The 23,978-nt window shown below is 22.9% G+C and overlaps 4 protein-coding genes across 4 annotated transcripts; all 4 read right to left on the bottom strand. All coding sequences in view use genetic code 6, as the record gives it.

Annotated features, from left to right (window-relative positions):
- Positions 1–1,026: 1,026 nt before the first annotated feature.
- TTHERM_000706447 (zinc finger lsd1 subclass family protein) lies at positions 1,027–14,280 on the bottom strand (the record flags this gene model as incomplete). Its single annotated transcript, XM_012796309.1, has 16 exons — positions 1,027–1,131; positions 1,397–2,896; positions 2,957–3,251; positions 3,309–3,519; positions 3,639–3,906; positions 3,959–4,524; positions 4,796–4,851; positions 6,601–7,970; positions 8,022–8,328; positions 8,383–8,593; positions 8,678–8,966; positions 9,019–9,587; positions 11,823–13,467; positions 13,524–13,830; positions 13,889–14,102; positions 14,187–14,280. The coding sequence occupies 16 exons, from the start codon at positions 14,278–14,280 to the stop codon at positions 1,027–1,029; spliced, it is 8,007 nt and encodes a 2,668-aa protein (XP_012651763.1).
- Positions 14,281–14,459: 179 nt separating this feature from the next.
- On the bottom strand, positions 14,460–14,724 carry TTHERM_000706448 (transmembrane protein, putative; the record flags this gene model as incomplete). Its single annotated transcript, XM_012796310.1, has 2 exons — positions 14,460–14,472; positions 14,525–14,724. 2 exons carry the CDS (start codon positions 14,722–14,724, stop codon positions 14,460–14,462), a joined length of 213 nt encoding a protein of 70 aa, XP_012651764.1.
- Positions 14,725–17,522: 2,798 nt separating this feature from the next.
- Positions 17,523–20,951, bottom strand: TTHERM_000706449 (zinc finger lsd1 subclass family protein; the record flags this gene model as incomplete). The annotated part of the gene is made up of 5 exons (XM_012796311.1): positions 17,523–17,639; positions 17,914–18,864; positions 19,280–19,368; positions 19,457–20,158; positions 20,207–20,951. The coding sequence occupies 5 exons, from the start codon at positions 20,949–20,951 to the stop codon at positions 17,523–17,525; spliced, it is 2,604 nt and encodes an 867-aa protein (XP_012651765.1).
- An 895-nt stretch (positions 20,952–21,846) lies between these two features.
- On the bottom strand, positions 21,847–23,331 carry TTHERM_00706450 (hypothetical protein; the record flags this gene model as incomplete). The annotated part of the gene is made up of 5 exons (XM_001010975.2): positions 21,847–21,895; positions 22,028–22,043; positions 22,205–22,690; positions 22,862–23,212; positions 23,268–23,331. The coding sequence occupies 5 exons, from the start codon at positions 23,329–23,331 to the stop codon at positions 21,847–21,849; spliced, it is 966 nt and encodes a 321-aa protein (XP_001010975.2).
- Between the last annotated feature and the right edge of the window lie 647 nt (positions 23,332–23,978).

Raw genomic sequence — 23,978 nt, forward strand, 5'->3', positions numbered from 1 at the left:
ATTTTCTTTAATAAAATAAATATTTCAATAATCAATTTAATTAAAAGAAAATTTTTGATTTCAATAAATTTATTTTATCTAAAAAACTAGAAAAAAAATGTTAAATTTAATAAGAATTGTTCCATTGTAAAGAGCCTTGACGTATGGTTTCTTGTTATTATCCTCATAACTTTTAATTTATTTAAAAAAAATAATTTTTGTAATAGAAGTTATTGACACATAGTGATTTTTACTATTAAATTTTATTAAAGCCAGTTATAAGCCATATAAAACAAAACAAAACAAAAAATTAACAGATTTTTAATAGTAAATTTAAATGTTTTTGTAAATATAAAATATTATTTCATAACATTAAATATTGAAGATTCAGAAATATTATTATTTTATTTTTCATATTTATTATAAAAATAATTTTATATGATGAAGAAGAGTTCAACTAAATTAAGTTTGAGGCCTTATTGTTCGTAATCTGCTAAATTTTTCTAAATGTTAATTTTGATGTTTTAAAAACTAGAGTGTTTTTTATTGTGAAAACTGAAATTCTTATAAAGTTTACTGGATGGGATCTATTCTATATTTATAGGACATTTATTAATCTTTGTTTCTCTACTTAGAGTATTTTACATGAAGCATTTTAAAAAGATAAATTATTACTTAAACTACAAAAAATAAATGAAAAACCACAAGCAAGCAATCTACAACTATTATTTTATATATTTAATAAAACAAATTTTTATAAAAGTAAGATATTTATTTAATTTTATTTACCTAAAGAAATGTTTGATTTATTAGCAATCAAAAGAATAGAAATAATTGAGGTATAGAATAGCTCCAAAAATATTATGTTGAGGTTCCTCCACCTATTTTTTATTGGCCAAGCATAGACTAAATATAAAATAAATACTAAATTTAAGCTAATATTCAGATAAATAGATTCCTTTCCCTATACAAAGACAATACCACAGACTATAATCAACTTTCTTAACTCAAAAAACATCCAAAATAGTCTTTGTTTTAGAAATTTATTCAATCCAGTAACTAAATATTTTTTTGACACTTAGGATATTTGTCTAACTTTACCATAATTTATTAATGATTTAACACTCCTTTAGATATACATAATGTAAACAGCTATAATTATTATTAAAAAATATATTTCCTCAAAATAAATAATCGAACCTTCATAGATTTTACTTGTAAATATACCTATAAATAACATGTTTGAGCAGATCATCCAAATTTTTACTAAAAAGTTATGTCTTAAATATTATTTCATTTTATTTTTGCAAGAAAACAGTTAAAAGCCCAAATAAATAGAGTACAATAAAATTATTACCAAGCCTTGATAAAAAAAATTTAAAACGAACAAATCCATAATAGGTTATACTTTAATTACCATAGGGTAGTATTGGCTTGAAAAGAGGGTTTTCATGATTTCATTTTTAGGGAAAATTTATTTTGTTGGAATCAAATTGAAATAGTTATGGGTTAAGACATATTTTAAAGCAAGTTCTTTTGTCATATAAAGAGAATCTATGTTTATCAAGCAATAGTTTCCTATCATTTATACTACTTAAATGTAATAAATGCTTAAAAAGCCCACAAATTTTAAATCAGTAAAGACTAAAATTACCATAAAAATGAGTGATATAAATGAAACAACGTTTTCAATTATGTATTTATCATCGATTGATGAAGTTAAATCTTAGCAATCTTTTTATTATTACACAAATCCTAGCGAATCGCATAGTTTTAATTTAAAGTATTATGCTTTTCTTGTTTCACTCATACAATCTGTTGATTTTATATCACTACAAATGGTGCAGTCATTAGCACTATTTTGGCATTTCTAGCATTTACTATCACATTACTCACATTTTGATATCATGTTATTTTATATGATTTTTGCAGGAGAGCCATAGTAACCATCTTTGCAAGTACCTTAGCATATGCTATCCTGTAATACTAATGGTTAGTCACATCTTAGACTACAATTTCTATATATAAAAGAAGTAATAGTATTTTAAGGACATATATCTACACATTAAAGTTCATAGGCAAAAAAAGGTGATTTGCATTAAAAACAAGAATTTTAATCACAAATTATACATCCCTCTCCATATGCAGATTAACATGTCAAACAAACTGGCTGATTGTTTATTAAGCCAGGGTAAAATCCATTACTACACTAGCTTTTACATTGGTTAGTAATTTTATCAAAATAAAGAGGCAATTAACAAGATGAACATTAACTTGGATCAGGTCCAAAACATGTTAAGCAAGTTTAATTGCAGCTACTGCAAGTGTTATTGATTGTATCTTTATATTAATTACTGTTACATTGAGTTAAGCATTAGTTAAGGGATTATTAATAAAATGTTCCATTATTACAACTCAGGCAATTGTCATTTGATCCACCTGAACAAGTTTTACACAATTTATGACAAAGAGTGCAAATACCTGAAGATGTATCACCATATTAATTACTGTTACAAACGTTAACACATTCTCCTGTCGACTACTATAGAAAAGTTGATTAATAGCAAGATTAGCAGTTGTTTTATTAACCGCCAAAACAAGTTTTACAATTTTTATGACATGGTTTGCATATATTTGTTTATAAATCTCCATATTAATCTACGTTACATTTATTAAGACATTAGTTAAGTGTTTATTAAAAAAACAAACCATCATTACAGCTTAAACAATTGCTACTTGTTCCTCCATAACAAGTTTTACAACTTTTATCACATGCAATACATTTATTTTGAATAGTATCTCCATAAAAACTATCATCACATTAACTAACACATTAACCTTAGTATAAAAAAGTGTTATTACCACAAGAAATACACTCCGTAAGACTTATACAAGAAAGACAATTTATTAAAGAGCACTATCAAAAATAATTAAAAATATTATAATTTATATTGATTTCATTAAATTTATATTTTACATAATGGATTTAAACATAGAACTCTCTTATACCAAAAGAATGAAAAGCTGAGAGCTAATTTAAATCAGTATAAATTAATATAGATAAAATTTATGATGTATGCTACAAGTTTAAAGCTGTAACTTAAACTATTTAATCATTATAGTTTATCATACCACAAATATTTTTTGATCCATCAAGAATTGTTTCTTATATATTTACCTATTAGTTATCAATCTCTAGATATATTTTATGATTTTACCAATCATCTATCTTAAAGGCTATAAAGCTTATATCTATATACCAATGTGCCTGCCTTAATTTATAAACAATATAAACTTAATTTAAATATTAATTAGATTTTATCTTTTACAAATTCGTAAATACTTTTTAGATTGATGCCCCTTTTGATGCAAGGTAAGCTCCTCCTAATATTTGATAATTCCCACATTGAGTAACCGTAGATCCAGCATATTGTTGATAAAAGAAATCCCCAAAGAAATTATTTAATTTAAACTAGTAGTTGTTAACTTACATTTCTCCAAAGGTATCTAAGGTGAGGCTTTTAAATAAGATTTTAGTATCTATTTTTAATGATTTTAATAAATAAAATTAATTTGTCAAAAAAGCTTATAATTTTAGTTTAATTTTTAAAAATGTAAATTTTAATAAATCCAATTACATTATTATGGAATTAATTTACTATAATTTTAAATTAATTTCACACATTCACCATCAATTTCATATGATTACAAAGGATTGCAACTCTCACATTTTAAAGTAGAAGAGTTATAATTTTCACAATACTTATTTGCAATTTAGCAAATTTAATTTATATAGTCTGCTAAAAATAAACCTGGACAAGAATCTACACAATTACCATAATGATATAATTATCCGTTATCACATAATGAACACGTCTTCAAATTAGGACTATATTTTTTGTTATCAGAACAACTCAAGCAGTTATTCTAATTTTTAAATGAATGTTTTTAATTTTATAAATTTGTATTAATATTTTACATAATTAGGGCCATCACATGTTAAGCATGATGGATGGCATGTGTTTAAATAAACGTATAAGTTTTTTATTCCAAATGCCTCATTTTAATAAAATTCATCAAGATGGGAATAAAACATAAGTCTAAAATTTTTAGAAGGACTAATTATAGCTGAAAAACGGACCATAGTATCTAAATATTGAGGAGAACAAATATTAAAACCGTCATTAAAATTATTATATTTTGTATAGTATTTAAGATATGTATATTAGCTTAGATTATTATCATAAACTGATATTTAAATAAAATCATTAGTATCTACTGTCATTAATAGTAAAAGATCTAATTTTATTGAAATTTAATAGTGGGGTATAGAATTAGAAAAATAATAACTGTATTGATGTTCTAAATCAAATAAACCATATATTTAACTAGAGCTAAATTCAGAAAAAGCAGACTGTACACAAGTAAAAGTTGAATAGGGATACTCTTAATTATTGTGATTATTTATCAAAACTCTACTCCAATTTCTCAAATCAGCTGCAGGTATTGGATTCTAAGTAAAGAGTGACTGTAACAAATATTCATCTATTTATTGAAAATTATATGATGAATTATTTAAATCAGTAATTTTTTTATTTTAATTTTACATTATAAAGATATTTGCAAAACCAAAAATTGAAGAAAAAAAACTTTATTTTTCATTTTTGTATTTATTTTTTCGTTTGTAATAATTATTATTATTTTTGGAAAATGAATTAAATCAGTTTGATTCTAAAAGATAATTTAAACAATTAGATTACACTTTTCTAGATATCGTTTTTCTGATTCATTCATAAATTTGGCTTTGTCTACTTACTGGAATTGCTATCTTATATTTCTCTTTAAAAAATTAAATAATTCTATTAAGAATCCCTTTTATTTTTAAATTTTAATTAATTTACTTTTTTAAGAAAGAGAAAATTTTCTTTTATTTTACTATAAGATACAAAAAAGTTTATATTTATTTTTGTAAGCTTTACATTAAAATAATTAATATTTTTTCTTTATAAAAAGTAGATTAATAAATAAACTTTAAAAATATATTATTCAAAAAATATAATAAACTAATTATAATAGACAAAATTATCATTCATTACCAGCAAGATAAAAAATCGCTGGCTTAATAAATATTAATGCAAACTAATTTAAAACATAAATTTATAAATTACAACAATATAGCTTTTAATAGCTATTAATCTTCACTAGCATTCGTATCTAATTATAGGTTTATTTAAATAAAAACATCATTTTTATAAAGTTTTAGGTTTTGATGAGCTGAATCTAACTAATTTTTATTTTTGACAGCTTTAATTTAAAAAGCTGAAATCAAAAGATTCAACATTAGAAATTTAAAATTCTATTTTAATTTTTTTGTATGGATCTAAGTATTTTATTTGATCTGATTTTTTTTTCTTGTTCTTTATCTCCAAATAGCGTTTATACAATTGTATAAGAAGATAAATAATAGCTTATATTACAAAAACTAAATGAAATGTGACTAGCAAGTACATTATAACTATTTTATAATTAATTATTAAAATATTATTAAATTCGCGGTAAATTCTCATATTAAATCCAAATATTTTAAGGTTTATTTTTATAAAATTTTTAAAATAATCAAGGTTTCTAAGGTGTATAAACTGAAATTGATATTGCCTTAATATGAATCATTACCGTGTATATTATTTTAAAAATAAGAAATTAAAAATACCTAATGAAAGCTTTAGTGTGTCAGCAATCAGAAGCAAAGATACTATTACAGTATAAAATATCTCTAAAAAAATTATATTGAAGTTTCTCCACTTATTTTGAATAGGTTAAACAAATATCAAATATAATATGAATACTATATTGAAGCTTATATTCAAATAAATTGATTTTTTTCCTTAAAGAAAAATAATAATGACAATTAAAATAAATTTTCTAAGCTCAAAGAACATCCAAAATAGCCTTTATTTTAGATTTTGATTTACTTCTATAAGTAAGTATTTTTTTGAAGTTTAAATCTAATCTTTCATCCAATCATAATACTTTATTTATCTTATACTTCTATAAATATTAATCAAGTAAATTAGTAAATTTGTAACAAAAAAAAATATTTCACCAAACTTAAGACTAGATATATCATAAAATTTACTAGTAAACATACCTAAAAGAAACATATTTGAGCATATCATCCAGATTTTTATTAAAAAGTTAAATTTTAAATATTGAACCAGCTTATTTTTACAAGAAAATATTTTAAAGACTAAATAAATAATGTGTAATATGATTATAATCAAACCTTGATAAAAAAAGTTTAAAAATAACAAATCCAACAAAGGCTACACATTAATTAGCATAGGATAATATTGACTTGAAAAGAGGGTTTTTATACTTTCGCTTTTTGGAAAGAATTGTTCTATTGGAATTAAATTAAAATAGTTATGGGTTAAAGCATACTTTAAAGCCAGTTCTTTGGTCATAAATAGATAATCTATATTTATCAAGCAATAGTTTCCAATCATTTATACAACTTATATATAATAAATGCTTAAAAAGCCCAAAAATTAATAATCACTTACAAAAGCAATTATCATAAATAAAGCAGAAATAAGGCTTATGATATTTTCAACTAAGTACATATCCTATGAAGATAAAATTTAGTTTTCACAATCTGTTTATGAGTCCGAAAGCCCTAGAGTATCACATATTTTTTATTTTAAATATTAACCTTATCTTTCTAAACTCATACAATCAATAGATTGTATATCACTGCAAACAGTGCAGTCATTAACATTGTTTTGGCATTTCTAGCATTTACTATCACATTATTCACATTTTGTTATCATGTTATTTTATATGCTTTTCGAAGAAAATGCATAGTAACCATCTTTGCAAGTACTTTAGCATATACTATCCTGTAGTACGAATGGTTAATCACATTCTAGACTACAAGTTTTATTTATAAAAGAAGTAATAGTATTTTATGGACATATATCTACACATTAAGCTCCATAAGTAAAATAAGACTATTTGCATTTAATACAAGAATTTTAATCACAAATTATACATCCTTCTCCATATGTAGATTAACATGTTAAACAAACTGGGTGATTATTAATTGATTGAGGGTAAAATCCATTACTACACTAGCTTTTACATGAATTAGTAATTTTATCAAAATAAAGAGGCAATTAACAAGATGAACATTAATTTGGATCAGGTCCAAAACATGTTAAGCAAGTTTAATTGCAGCTACAGCAAGTGTTATTGATTGTATCTTTATATTAATTACTGTTACATTGAGTTAAGCATTAGTTAAGGGATTATTAATAAAATGTTCCATTATTGCAACTCAGGCAATTGTCATTTGATCCACCTGAACAAGTTTTACACAATTTATGACAAAGAGTGCAAATACCTGAAGATGTATCACCATATTAATTACTGTTACAAACGCTAACACATTCTCCTGTCGACTACTATAGAAAAGTTGATTAATAGCAAGATTAGCAGTTGTTTTATTAACCGCCAAAACAAGTTTTACAATTTTGATGACATGGTTTGCATATATTTGTTTATAAATCTCCATATTAATCTACGTTACATTTATTAAGACATTAGTTAAGTGTTTATTAAAAAAACAAACCATCATTACAGCTTAAACAATTACTACTTGTTCCTCCATCACAAGTTTTACAATTTTGATGACATGGTTTGCATATATTTGTTTATAAATCTCCATATTAATCTACGTTACATTTATTAAGACATTAGTTAAGTGTTTATTAAAAAAACAAACCATCATTACAGCTTAAACAATTACTACTTGTTCCTCCATAACAAGTTTTACAACTTTTATCACATGCAATACATTTATTTTGAATAGTATCTCCATAAAAACTATCATCACATTAACTAACACATTAACCTTAGTATAAAAAAGTGTTATTACCACAAGAAATACACTCCGTAAGACTTATACAAGAAAGACAATTTGTTATAGTGCACTGTTAATAATTAAAAAATATTATATTGAGTTCATTAAATTTAAATTTTACATAGTGGATTTAAACATAGAATTCTCTTATACCAAAGGAGTGTACACTTGAATTTTAATCTAAATTAGTTGATATTTTTATATCTAAGCTTTATTAATGATGTGGCTAATCTAAAGCAATAATTTAAACAATTTGATCATTTTAGCTTTGTAAACCACAAATTTATGTTGGTGGTTAAAGAATATTTTTCTAAAATTGAATTAACTAATCATCAATTGTTACATTAAAAGCATAAATTGTATCAAGAATTTACCATTAATCTATTATAAAAGCTACAAAAGTTATATCTATTTTCCAATGAGGCTGTCTAAAGTAAAAAAAATTTGATTAAAAATAATAAATAAATAAATTTATTTTTTACAAATTAGTAAAAGATTTTTAAATTTAAGAATTTATAGATGCAAGATAAGCACCACCTAAAAGTTGGTATATGTTGCAAAGTGTTACAGTTGAATTAGTATATCTTTTCTCGTAGTAGAAATCATCAAAAAAAGTTATTTAAAACTAGTAATTACTGACAGTGATCTCTCCAAAGCTGTCTAATGTTAGACTTTTAAATAATATCTCTGAATCTTTTTTAATGATAATAAAAATTCAAATTATTTTTAGAATTAAAAATAAATAAAACAGTAAAAGATAAATTTTAAAGATTTAACTTGCTGCAGAAACTAATGGTTTATATAACTACGATATTTATGACACACATTCACCATCAATCATGTAAAATGAGATTGGCTTGCATCTATTGCATTTCATCATAGATAAATCATAACTATCGCAATTATTTTATATTTTTACACATATATAATTTTAATCTCCTTGAAACTAAGCAGGACAAGATGATATGCAGAGACCTTAGTGATAAAATTATCCGCTACTACATTATTAGCAAGTTTTTTATTATGCATCATATTTGGAACTATCTGAACAACTTAAACAATTATTCTAATTTTTATAAAATTTTATATTCCATTAGTTTAAGATATCTTTAATTTACATAATTTGGTCCATCGCATCTAAAACAAGAAGGATGACAAGTATTTAAATAAATATTAAGATTTTTAATTCCAAATCCTTCATCTGGATAATCTTAATCAAGCTTTGAATGAAATATTAAATTAAAATTATAAGATGAAAGTGATAATATTGTTGAAAAGCGGATTAGAGTATCTGGCTTTTCTGAACAAATTAAATACCCATCTGTATAGTGATTTTTTGTATACCAGATAGAAGTAAATAATTGATTATTATTTTAATCTGACAAAGCTATTTAAAAACCATCTTCTGGATCTACTGTCCTTAAAAGTAAAATATCTACTTTAATAGAAATTTAGTAATGTGGAATAATTCCATTCTAAAATTAATAGGTGTATGTATTTTCATCATCTAATATGCCAAAAATTTAATTTTAATTAAATTCAGAGAAATCAGTTTGTTAACAGGTGTAAGTTAAAGTTGGATATTCATTGCAATAGTCGCATTTCTTTATCAATACTTTAGTCCAATTTAATAATTCCGAACTAGTTATTGTGGGTTATGCAAAGAAAGATTCCAATAAATATTCATCTTTTTTGAATTATAAAAATTAAATATTAAAAAATTTTTTATTAAATTGATATTACATTGAAATGATATTTTTAAAGTAATAAAAATGAGAAAACAAATTTTTTAGTTCATATTTTTGAGTTTTTTAGCAAATAAATTTTATAAAATTATAATACAAAAATTATAAAAACCAGATATGTAAAAGAGTAAATATGTGTAGTTACATTTTATTAAAGGTGATAGTACCTCATAAATTAAAGCCATAAATCAATTTTTTTTAATTTAGATTGCGTATAATCAAATCCACAATATCTTAGAGTAATGTTTTTTTAAATTAATGAAGGTTACTGGTTTTAACATTGAAAGACATATCTTTAATTAAGAAAATATAAAATATATACAAATATCATTTAGCTTTAATATCAAAAAAAATTATAAAAAGACTGCAAATATTTTATTCAATTTACAAAGAACTGATTAATTTATTTTGAGTGAAGAAGTTAATCTATTTTCTTCTATTACTAAAATTTGAATAGATCATCAACATTGATTAAATCACAATTATTGTTTTTGAAAAAATTTATCAAATATTTTTAAGTTATAAAAAATGTTTTTTATAATTTAAAATGTTTTTCAATTTTTTATTTAACAAAATAAGATATAAATTTAGTAAATTTTTCAATTTAAATTATTATTTTATGAAATATAAATTTTAAGAGATTAAATAAACAAAAATAATAATTTAAATACAAAATAATTAAATATTTATTTAGTTTACTTTTATTTGAAGAAATTTTTATTTTTTCAATCTTTATAGAAATATATCTTCAATATAAATGAGCTTAAGGCTTTAACCTAATTATTCTACTAAATTTCTCTGAATATTAATTTTTTTACTATAGAGACTGAATAGTTTTATATTGAGAAAGTTAAAATTCTTGAGTTATTTACTAGAAAGGATCAATTTAGTATATTTTTAGTTTATGTAATTATTTTTTCTTTTTTATACTTTCCAATGAGTAATTCTTATGAAAAGCTATAAGGAGATAAATAATAGCTTGTACCATGAAAAACAAGTGAAACATTACGAGCATGTACATTATTACTATCAAATAATTTATAAAATAATTTATTAAAAATATTATTTTAGAATCTAAAATATTAAATTACCTAAAGCAATATTTTGAGTATTGGCTATCAAAAGTAAAGAGATTATTGCTGTATAAAATAGTTCTAAAAATACTATATTGAAGTTTCTCCACTTACTTTTTACAGGCTTGAAAATAATTAAATATAAAATAAATACCATATTTAAGCTAATATTTAGGTAAATAGATTCCTTTCCCTAATTAAACGCGATAATGCAAGCTATAATCAATTTTCTTAATTCGAAAAACATCCAAAATAATCTCTAATTAAACTACTTTTTTACTCCTATAAATAAATAATCATTTGAAGTTTGTCCTAATTCTTTTTTGCAATCATAATTTATTATTTGTATTAAACTTTTTAATATATAGCTCAAGTAAATAACTAAAATTACTATAAAAAAATATATTTCATAAAACTAAACAGTTGAACCTTCATAAAATTTGCTAGTAAAAAAGCTTATTAATAACAAGTTTGAGCTTATCATCCAAATTTTTACTATAATGTTATATCTTAAATATTACTTCATTTTATTTTTGCATTAAAACAGTTAGAATCCAAAGTAAATAGAGTACAAAGTGACGATTATGAAACCTTGATAAAAAAAGTTTAAAAGTAATAAATCCATCAAAGGCTATACTTTAATTAACATAGGATAGTATTGACTTGAAAAGAGAGTTTTCATACTTTCATTTTTATGAAAGATTTGTTGAGTTGGAATTAAATTAAAGTAATTATGAGTTAAGGCATACTTTAAAGCAAGCTCTTTAGTCAAATAAAGAGAATCAATATTTAGCAAGCAATAATTTCCTATCATTTAAATTACTTAAATGTAATAAATGCTTAAAAAACCCACAAATTTATAGCCACTTAAAAATAAAAGTATCATGAAAAAAAATGATATAAATCCTACAACATTTTCAATATGATATTTATCTTGCGATGATGAAACTGATTATTAACAATCTGCCTATGATTTAGAAAGTCCAAAGGAGTCACATATTTTTAATTGTATATATTAAGACTTTCTAGCTTCACTCATACAATCTGTTGATTGCACGTCACTACAAATTGTGCAATCATCGGAACTTTTTTGACATTCTTTACATTAACTATCACATTTTTCACACTTTCTTATAAGGTTATTTGATATTAATTAAGGAGAGGAAGCATAGTAACCTTCTTTACAACTGCTTTAACAAACATTATCTTGAACTACAAAGGATTACTCACAACTTTAACTACAAGTCATATCTTTAAACGAAGTAATAGTATTTTAAGGACATTTATCAACACAATAAATTCCACTGGAAAAAAATGTTTAACTACATTTATTACATTATTTTTAATCACAAAGAATACAGCCTTCTCCAAAAGCAGATTCACAAGTTAAACAAATTGGTAAATTATTAAATAAACCTGGATAAAATCCATTTTTGCAGGTATTTGTACATTAATTTGTATTTTTATCAAAATAAAGAGGCAATTAGCAAGATAAACATTAATTTAAATTAGGTCCAAAGCATGTTAAACAATTTTGGTGGCAGCTACTGCAAGTATTATTGATTGTGTCTTAGTATTAATTACTATTGCAAATAGATAAACATTAATTAAGAGATTATTAATAAAAAGTTCCATTATTACAACTCAAACAGTCACTATTTGATCCACCAAAACAAGTTTTGCATTATTTATTACATGGAGCACAAATACTTGATGATATATCACCATATTAATTACTTTGACAAACACTTACACATTCTCCAGTTGATTATTATAAAAATTATGGTGGTTAACAGGAAGTACAGTTATTTTTTTAGCTTCCATTACAGCCTTTACAGTTGGGGTTACATTTTTAACATGAGTTTATTTAAGGATCTCCATAATATCCTAAATCACAATTTACAACACATTATTTTTATGGGAGTTATAAAAATGTTCCATCATTGCAACTTAGACAATCATTTGATGTTCCTCCTAAACAATCTTTACATGACTTATGGCAGATAGTACAAATACTCGTTGATTTTTCACCATAATAATTACTACCACAATCGTTAACACATTTTCCTGTTAATTGCTATAAAAAATTTGGTGATTAACAAGAAGTACAATTATTATTTGAGCCTCCATTACAACCTTAACAGCTAGAATGACATTTTTAACAAGTGTTAGTTGATTTATCTTCGTAAAAACCTAAATCACATTTGACAACACATTAATTTTCAGGAAGTTTCAAATATCTCCCATCATTGCAACTAGTGCAAGTAGATGACTTTCCTTAACATGTTTTGCAAGAAGTATCGCATTAAGTACATAAACTAGTTTGATCATCTGCATATTAATTGCTATAACATTAACCATCACAAGTATTTATAGATGACTATAAATATTTCTTTGGATAACAAGACTAACAATTATTGAATTCACCTCCATTGCATGTATTACAATTAATGTTACAAGGCTGGCATTAATTATTTTTATCTGCATATTAATTTGGATCACATGCTTTAACGCATGTATTGATGGATTATTAATAATAAAGTGAATCTTAACAACTTAAACATTTATCAGCTTTTTCAATACAAGTTTTACAAATTTTATTACATTATAAGCATTAATTAGAAATATTATCTCCATAGAAACCATCTTAACATTTGCTAACACAAGTACCCTAATATAAAAAAGTAGGTATCTGACAAGAAGTACAACTATTGATATCAGAACAAGCAAGGCAATTTGGGTCAGGACACTATTAAATAGAATAAAATAGTAAATATAAATATAACAATAAAATTTAAATTTTACATAATGGATTTAAACATAGAACTCTCGAATACCGAAGGAATGAACGCTTGAATTATCATTTAAGTCAGTTGTTATTTTTATATTTAAATTTTGTAAATTATGTTGTAAATTTTATACTGTAATCTAAACAATTTGATCACTATAGTTATTTCTACCACAAATATTTGGCGATTATTCAAGTACTTGTTCATCAATTGTAGTACCATTCTAATCAACTAAAACTAAAATATTGTAAATTTTACTGGGTGTTTACCATTAATCTATTTTAAAAGCTACAAAGCTTATATCTATCTTCCAATGTGGTTTTCTAGAGTTTACAAAAATTTTGTATATATTTAAAAAATAAAATTAATTTATTATTTTACAAATTGGCAAAGGATTTTTCTATTGAAGCTCCTGTTGATGCAAGATAAGCTCCTCCTAATATTTAATAACCCCCACAAAGTGTTACAGTTGATTAAGTTAATTTTTTATTATCATAAAAATCATCTAAAAAATTATTAAGTTAAAACAAGTAGTTGCTTACAGTGATTTCTGCAAAATTATCTAATGTAAGGCTTTTAAATAATATTTCGGAACCTTTTTTTGTGGATAAAAACAAAAAATTATTTATAAAAATAATCATTAAGAATTCATATAAAAATAAATTTTGAAAGGTATTACTTTTTCCAGAATTTAGTGGTTGATAATTAGAAATAATTTTTACGCATTCACCATCAACTAAATAAGATATTGAATTACAACTATCACATTTCATAGTAGAAGAGTTATAGTTATTGCAATAAATATTCGATTTTAAACAAATTTAATTTGTTAAATCAGCTTAAAATTAGCTGGGACAAGCTGCTACACAATAGCCTTAATGATATAGCTATCCATTATCACATTATTAGCACGTTTTATTTGCAGAATCATATTTCGAAATTTCTTAGCAACTCAAACAATTATTCTAATTTTAATAAAATTCTATTTAATTTTAGAATCATTCTTTTATAATTTACACTATTTGGCCCATCGCATTTGGAACATGAAGGATGACATGTATTTAAATAAATGTAAAGATTTTTAATTCCAAAACCTTCGTCTGTATAATCTTAATTAAGTTTTGATTGAAATACTAAAGTAAATTAATATGATGGATTTATAATTTCTGAAAAACGAATTAAAGTATCTTTTTAATTGGAGCAGATTTTATAACCATCATCATAATTTGATTTTGTATAACTAGAAGAAAATAGCTGATTACTTTAATCAAGCACTATTACTTAAAAGCTATCAGTTGTGTCCACTGTCTCTAAAAGTAATATGTCTACTTTTATAGAGATTTAATAATGTGGAATAATACCATCAGAGAACTAAAAACTATAACTGTTATATAAATCAAGTATGCCAAAAATTTAATTTTAGCTAAATTCAGAGAAAAAAGTAGTCTAGCAAGTATAGGTTTGAGATGGGTATCCATTACAATTAGCGCATTAACTTTTCTTCCAATTTAACTCAGCACTAGGTATTGTATTTTATGTAAAGAACGACTATAACAAATATTCAACTTTTATGATATAAAATTCTAATTTAAATTCCTTTTGAAATAATTTTACATTCAAGGGATAATTTTAAAATCCAAAAAATGAAAAGGCCTCTAATTATCATTTTAAATTTTTTTTTTAATTATTATTTATGTAATAAATATCAAATCATTAAATGAATTGAATCTTTTAAAGAATTTTAATAAGACGAGTTACAGATATAAAAATCGAAGTTCTCATCTAAAAAAAATAAACTTTTTTTAATTTAAAAACACTTTTAGCTGTAAAGATTATTTTTACTTGTGAGTAAATTTTATAAAAAATATGTAATTAATTATGTGGATTAAGAAATTAAGAAAATTATCCTTTCAAATTATATTAAGAATTGTGAATAATTAATTTAAATATTTGTTAATTAACCTTAGTTTAATAATTATGTTGTAAAATATATTTTAAATATTCTAAAAACCATAATTTCTTAATTTAATTGAATTAATAAAATGATATTAATATTCAAAAATAAAGAAGATGGGAAGGGGCTTATCGATATAAGGCTCTTAAAGTATATAAAAATTAATCATATTTTTGTTAATTTTTAATTTAAAATTACCAATATAATTTCAAGGTTTTTTTTTTAACAAATTGTTTATTTGTTGTAATATTTTATTATTTTTCATTCATTTTTGTTTAGGAATTCTCCTTTAAAAAAAGTAGTTTTAAGAGTTTAGGTATATGTAAATAATATAAAATCCATAATTTTGTTAATTCATTACCTCAAATTACTAATTTAATATCAATTTTTTAATACATTACGATATAGTTCAAATAAATAGAATCATTTTATTAAAAAGTTTCAATTGGGAAATATCTTTTAAAAAATAATAATTTTAAAAGTTTAGGTATCTGAAAATGATTAAATAATAATTATAATTTTGTTAATTTATAATACATAATTATGAATATAATATTTATTATATGATAACTTATTTATTTCTTGAGTTAACTTAAAAAAACTTTTTATTAAAATCCACATTCATTTTTTAAAATGAAATTAATTTAAAAATTATAAAAGATGGGCTATTTCAATTTCTTAACTTTATTATTATTATGCTTTTTGCTTAACTTTATTTCTAAATATCTTAAGGCTTAACTTAATTTTATTTTATCTTAAGCTTAAATATTTAGATTAATTAGACTCTCATCAATTTGTTTAATATCTTTTATCATTTTATTTTCTTTTATTATAAGAATTTGTGAGAGTCAATAAATCTTATAAAAATAACAGTTTGATTGGAAATAAAATATAATTAAAATTAGATATACTTACTGAATAAGATAACATAAATAACCTTTATTCTAGGTTTATTTTTTCTATTCCCAACAAGCACAGCATTTATTGAGTGTACATTTTCCAAAATAAATGGGCCTTATCACAAATTAATTAAAAATAGATCTAAACGTGATTTAATAGAAATATTGAAATACTTAAAAATTAACTTAGATAATAACTTTCTCAAAGAAAACTAATTATATAAAATATTTTCAAGATAAAAATTTTGATATTATATTCTTTATTTTATAATTGTATTTTACATATTTAAAGATTGATATTTATTTTATAAATTTTTAATAAGAATTTTTCAAAATGATACTGGTTTTTAAAATTGAAATTTATTAGAAATATCATTTTAAAATGAGATATCAAGGTAATAAAAATATTATTTAATAAATTATCTAAAATAAAAAATTTTCAAACACCATTATGATTCAAAATTATTTTATATTTAAAATGATTTATTAAAAGTAATTGCAAGTATATTATTAAATTTTATTATAAAATATTTTAATGTTAAAAATTAAAAGTTTTTTTATATTCTCAAATATTCTTTTAGTCAACAAAACATAGACTAATTACTTTTTTTATTAATAATAATAATTTTTACGCATATTTAATTTTTATCTTCAATTAATTTTTTTTGTTTTTATCTTAAATTTTACAACCATTTCTTTTTTAAGATCAAAAGAATTTGCAAAAGAGTTCAAATCAAACATTTCTTTTTATTTTAACTGGTTAAGTTTATTGAATACTTAAATATCATATTCAATCTTTTTTTTTTATATTACTGAGTAAATTTTTCTTACTATTAAAAAGATACTAATGACATTACAAGATAAAAGAAACACTACAAGGATTGAAATAAGGTCTTTTGGTTAAAATTTAAATAAATATTTAATTCAAAATAAATTAAAAAATTACTTTAAATGCTATCAAGTTAACTCATGAACACTAATACTAGCTAAGAACTAAAGAAAATTATTTCTAAGAAAACTAAAAATCCTAACTCTAACTTTGAGCTAAAAGGGCGGTATAAAGTTAAAAACAAAATAAACACAAAACTAATAGTTATGGATACCCAAATTGATATTACTTATTTATTGTATATCACAACAAAAAGGCAACAAAACAATTTTCTCAACTCAAAAAGAACCCAATATATTCTTCTAGACAAATGAGCTTCAAGACTTTCAACTAAAAAAAATTTCTACAAATTACTCTAAACCAAAGTTACCTCAATTCTGTAAATATAAACTTAATATATTATATAGCTAAAAATTCCAAAATAAAATCCCAAACTACCATAAGCAACTATTCTATCAAATGTAGAAAGATAATTAGAATTTATTATATTATTTAAAGATGATAATAAAATCATGTTAGAACAAATTAAAAACAATTTTGGCATGATATTGTTCTTGAAATAAGCTCCGATTCTATATAAATGCTTGATATTTATTAGAATTATAGTTGCGAGCACAGCCAAGAAAAGTAGAATCAATTAGTATAAATTATTTAAGTAAAAAACCTTGGATAAATTATGGATATCCAAAATTAAAGTCTTATAATTAAAGAATGTCAACAAATCTGAATAATTTTCTCTTTCAAAAGGATAAGGTATTAGATTGAATGTATTAAATGCTAAAAAATATTTTGTTAAGACTTCATTGACAATTTTGAACTCTTATGTTTCTATTAAAACATAGTTACCAATCAATTAAAATATTTAGATGTAATAAATGCTAAAAACACCTATAAATGTGTGATTTCCTAATATTAAAGTGAGACATATTCCATTGCTAATATAAGAAGTAATATCTATAATATAAGTTTAAGCTCTACTTTATGTTAGCGTTTTGCTACATTTTTCAATTTAGCTTTCTTCCTTGAAATATTCGCAATACTGATTCTTTAAAAATGTATCAAAATCCTCTTTATCTAAACAATCCCATCCACTCCCTTAGGAACATACAGTGCAAAATGAGCTTTTTTTGATACATTCTTTGCATTTTTAGTCACATAAACTACAGATTATTTGATTTTGTGAATTAATTGGTTCTTTATAATATCCAGAAGGGCAAATCATACTACACTATTTATGCCTAATTAAAACTAAAGGATCATTACAATTATCTAAACAAATATAGTTTTCTATATCGAAGTATGTATTTTCAGGACATTAGCTGTAACATTTGTTCTGATATAGATAAAAATCTGGAGAACATTTTAAGCATTTGGAAGAATTACATAAGATACAGTTATTATCATATTAATCTTAGCACACCACACATAACTTCTTGTGGGTTTAATCAATATAAGTATTTGAACTACATTACAGAACGCATGTTCTGCTTTATATAAATTATGGACACTCTTAACATTGCTTTGGGTTTTCTATTTAAAGCAAATAATTTGGACAAGAGTCAAAGCACTCATTTGTAGCTATATTTACATAAAAATCACAATTTTCTACGCAATCCTTATTATATAAATAAATTAATGGAGAGTTTTCCAAGATTTAAGAGCAACTTAAACATTTACTAGTATCTTTGGATCACAGGTATAACAGTTTGCATTAGCACACTTCTAACAAACTTTTTTATTTATTTAATTAGATTAAGAAGAATTAAAAATTAATGATGAATCTATATAGTTAGGTGGACAACTGGAAACACATTATTAAGTATCTTCCAATATAAATAAATTATCTAAGCAAGACAAACATTTCGTTTCAGTGCATTTTTAGCAATTACTATATTAGCTGTAGCAATATGTACAAGTTTTATTTTTGTTATTAGGGAATGTTCCTTCAGGACATTTTGTAATACATATTTCATTTAATAAATAAAATGAATCTGAGCATGTTAAACATTTTGATGGATCTAACAGATTACATTGTTTGCAATTAGAATCTTAGCATTTTTTGCAAATTTTTATATCTTATTAGAAGGGATAATAATTATCTAGACAAATACTAACACAACTATTATTGAGTAAAAATAGATTAGAGCTAGGTATACAAGAAATACATGAATTTTTATCACATTAAGCACAATTAAGATCATATTTACTACAACTTTAGCATTAATTTAATTCATCAGAGAAATAACCTTCTTGGCATTAAGATAAGCATTAATGATCATTAAAATAAGGATATTCTGTTTTGCATGAAAGGCATTATCTAGGGTTTTACTAATCACAAGTATTGCATCTTGTATTTTCGCAATTTTAGCATAAGTTTGTTGATGTATTTCCATATTAACCTGATGGGCAAGTAGGTACACACGAATTTTATTATAGCTCACTTATAAATTATTATTTATCACATTTAATACATGCTTAAGTGTTACACATCAAGCAAGATAAGCCATATTTTGATGAACATGCTAAACATTTTAAACCATTTTCATCTAAATACTCATTATTTTCACACTTACTGACACAGTTACCATTTTCATTAAGATAAGGTTATTAACTATTTAAAAAACAGGAATCACAAGTAGAGGGAGTACATGTTTTGCAATATTAATTTGGACACTATTGACAAATATTTTCTTTTGGGTAATAGTTATCAGGACAAGAATCATTACAAGTATTATTGGAAGTATTTAGTTTTTTTTAAGGATTGCATTTTGAGCATTTATCTGAAGTACATTCAATACAGTTATCAAATAATTTGGAGCACTGTAGACAAGCATCACCTCCATAAAAATTTTTACCTTAGTATTAGCCAGTAGGGCACGGTGCATTAATACACTTGCTTTGAGTTTGATCTATTATATAATTATTCTAACATTTTAAGCATTAAGTAGAAGAATTACATAAAGAACATTTATCTAGGCAGGGTTTACATTCATTATTAATACTATCGAAGAATCCATCAGTACATTAGGTTACACAATCATCGTTTTAAAGCAAATTTTTACCAAAGTCAGGACAAGTTTTGCATTTACTAGGTTATCCTGGATCACATGTTAGGCAATTACTATTACTACAGGGCTGGCAAATCTATTCTGATTCTTTGATATAATATCCAGGGTTACATTTTAAACATATAAATTTTTAGTCACAAGAAGCACAATTATCGTAACATTTTTTACACTGCTAATCTATTTATACAGTCCCAATTGGACAATTAAGTAGACATTATTTTTAATCAACACTAAGTACAAAATTACCACTGCACTGATTGCATTAATTCTAGTCACAAGAATCGCATTAATAGAATAATGAAGAGCAATCTTTGCAAAATCCTTGAATGGCATACTAAGTATTTAAACACTTATTTACACATTATTATGTATTTTAATCAAAAAAGTAATTATCTTTGCATTAAGTACATAGATTTTTAGAGTTATTACAAATTTTGCAATAAGATTGTGTGCATGGTACGCAAACTGCATTTTATATATCACCATAATAGCTATCAGGACACTAAGGTATACATTAATTATTTAAGAAGAAGTAGCCATTCTAGCACTTATTACATGACTAAAGATTTTTATCACAATTTTAACAGTATTAAATACATTTTTAGCATTTATTTGTATTTTGGTCGACTGCCATTCCTGTTCCACAATTTGAAACACATCATGTGTCTAGAAGAGCTAAAGGAGGTATACATGAAAAGCATTAAGTAGAATCAGTTTCTAGGCATGTTAAACACTAACTATTCAAACAAGGAGAACAAGTAATTTATGCAGAGTCAAAATAAAAAGAATCTTAACAGACACATAAATTATCTTTGTTAAAAGTTAAGCCTTAAACAGGAAGACATTAAGTGCAAGAATGTGAGTTAGAGCAATTTAAACAAGTAGGATAACATTAGAGACAATTTCCATCTTATAAATAATACCCAGCATGGCATTCTGTACAAGTAGTCTAAGCATCACTTAGAGTACAGCTTTAGCAATTATCTTATAAACACTATAGATTTATTTAGTTAAAACAATTAATTTAATATTTTTAAATAAAATAAATGGTTACATTAAAAGCGTATATTGTAATTTCTCTCACCCCTAAATAAATATTCTTATTACTCCCTTTTTTTAATTCAAAATTAAATATATTTGAATTTAATATGGTTAAGCTATTCAAACTCTAAGAGTTAGCTAAGATAGAAAATGTGCCTATCACCTCAGAACCAAAAAAACCACAGATATCTTTTGCTTATTAAATCTATTCATCAGTTAAATAGATATTATTTTTTATATTATTTAGAGTTACTTAAATTAAAGAATCTGCTTTTTATGATTATTTTTGAATATCAATTATAATATATTTAAAAAAAACCTTCACAAAATTAAAGCCATTTGATTTGAAATTGTAGCTTATCAAGCTATTCTATTTATTTACAATAAACCCACCTAACAATTAATAGTCACCACATCTAGATACTATAGAGTCTGAATTTTATTGGCTCATAAATTATTTAATTTACAAATCTTTAACACTATCAACTTCAATACCTGAAAAATCGTTTGAATGAAAAGCTAATAATATTAGAGATACTATTTTTATATTAAATTAATTATTTATAAAAACATTTAATGTATATTTTCTTTTATTAAGTAAAATTTTTTTAAATTTTAGTAAAAATGTTTTTTCATTTATTCAATCTTTTAAAAAAACATTAAAAATACAGTTCCTTAGGGGTTCCTTATTGAATAAGTATAGTATTATTTTAATGTGTTTAAATAATTAAAATATACTTATATTTAATAAAATGCTAAAGAGTTAATTTAATATTTAAAATTTTTTTAATTTAGAAGAAGGTATGTAAACAAAATAAATCTAAAATGTTATAGAAAAACGATTACCGTTTTTATATCTGTCAGTTAAAAGACATTCTTAGGATTTCGTTTCAGGATTTAATACAGGTTAAAATCCTGAAGAACAATTATTAACACATTTATCGAACTATGGCAGCATTAAACCTTAGCACTTTATACACTTTTAGTTTTTGATATCCCATGATTAACAATTTTATATATAAGTGCATACTTATTCTGAAGATATTTTTTAGTGATAACCTTGGGCATTACTACAAATTTTAACACACTACCCATCTTAGAAAAAATAGCCTGAATCTTTACAAGAACACTTACCATTTTAAAAATTAGCATCTTAAGAGCATGAAGTGCAAGAGTTGGCACTTGAATCATTACAGCTTAAACATGTTTAATGGCATGTATTTATATTGATTTATATAGAACTAATAACTAGAGCTTTAAAATTAAACATTTGCTTTTTTTCATTTACTGATACTTAAATTTAGTTTCCGCTTTATTAATATTTTTATCGATCTAATAATAATTTAGAAAAAGTTAAATTCAAATTTATGTGAATGAATTTCAAAGATTCAAAGTTCACATTTATAAATATTTATTCTATTGAATGCATATTTAATGTTTTACTTTGTGAATAAAAATTATTATTTATTATGAATTTATTTATTTAAAATTAAATTAATTTACATTTTAATAGCTATTCGAATTATTTATAAGCTTCTTTTAACCCACCATATTTTGAATTACATAATTCTTAAATTAAGAAAGGATAATATATTTCAAATTTATTTTCATTTACTCCATCCAATGAAACTGTGATTTGATTGTTTCCATTCTTTCTGAAAAAAATAAAATCTATATTAACTTCTTTTTAAAAATGAGGAATATTTGTTTCAAAATTAAAATTATAAGTATATATCGTTTCAAGAGGCGATCCATAGAATTAATTTTTAAACTAAACTGATTATGAATCTGGGCAGTTGAATTTAACGACACCCATGTCTTAATTGCCATTGATGTAGCTAACAAATCTATCTTCTTTAAGTAAATATAATGTAAATACATTAAGAATAATTTATTAATAAAATTTTACCTCCAAAGCATGCAGAGTAGAATAAAGAAATATAGTAATATACAAAAATATTAAATTTGTTCATTTGCTAACTTTTTATTTAATGTAATTAATTTTATTAAATAAAAATTTTTATAAATTCAGAAAGTAATTAATGTATTTGAATTAATCAAACAAAATCAAATTTTAGAATGCTTAACTTTCAAATAATCTTACTTTGCTTAATTACCACTTGTACAATTAAAAATTTGATTTATAGAGACTTATATCAACTTTATTTTTTTATTTAAGCTTTAAATAAAAAAGGAATCTGTTTAAGATAAGGGATTTTAAAAATACATAAATAATAAGAGTATAATTTATATAATAAGTTTTAAAAAATAAAATTTTATCTTTTTTTGCTTATTTAAAATATAAATTAATGAAATTCTTTTATTCTAAACAAAAATATCAAATTGAAGAAATTAAATAAGCTCTCATTCATTATCTTCATTAAAAAATTCACAATAATAGTATAATTTATCTTTTTTAATAAGTTTCTGCTTATTTCTTAGCTTGCTTTACTTTGTAATTATTTTCTTTTCACATACCCAATTTTCTTTTTTATAAATTGTAAACATTAGTTTTTATTTTTAATTAATATGCATATATCAAAGCTAATAATTGTAAGGTAAAAATAATCATATATGACGCACCAAAAGCTTATTTTGCTTAAATTCTTTAAAGATAAAA

Source organism: Tetrahymena thermophila, assembly GCF_000189635.1.
Source record: "Tetrahymena thermophila SB210 genomic scaffold scf_8254748, whole genome shotgun sequence".
Taxonomy (NCBI): Eukaryota; Ciliophora; class Oligohymenophorea; order Hymenostomatida; family Tetrahymenidae; genus Tetrahymena; species Tetrahymena thermophila.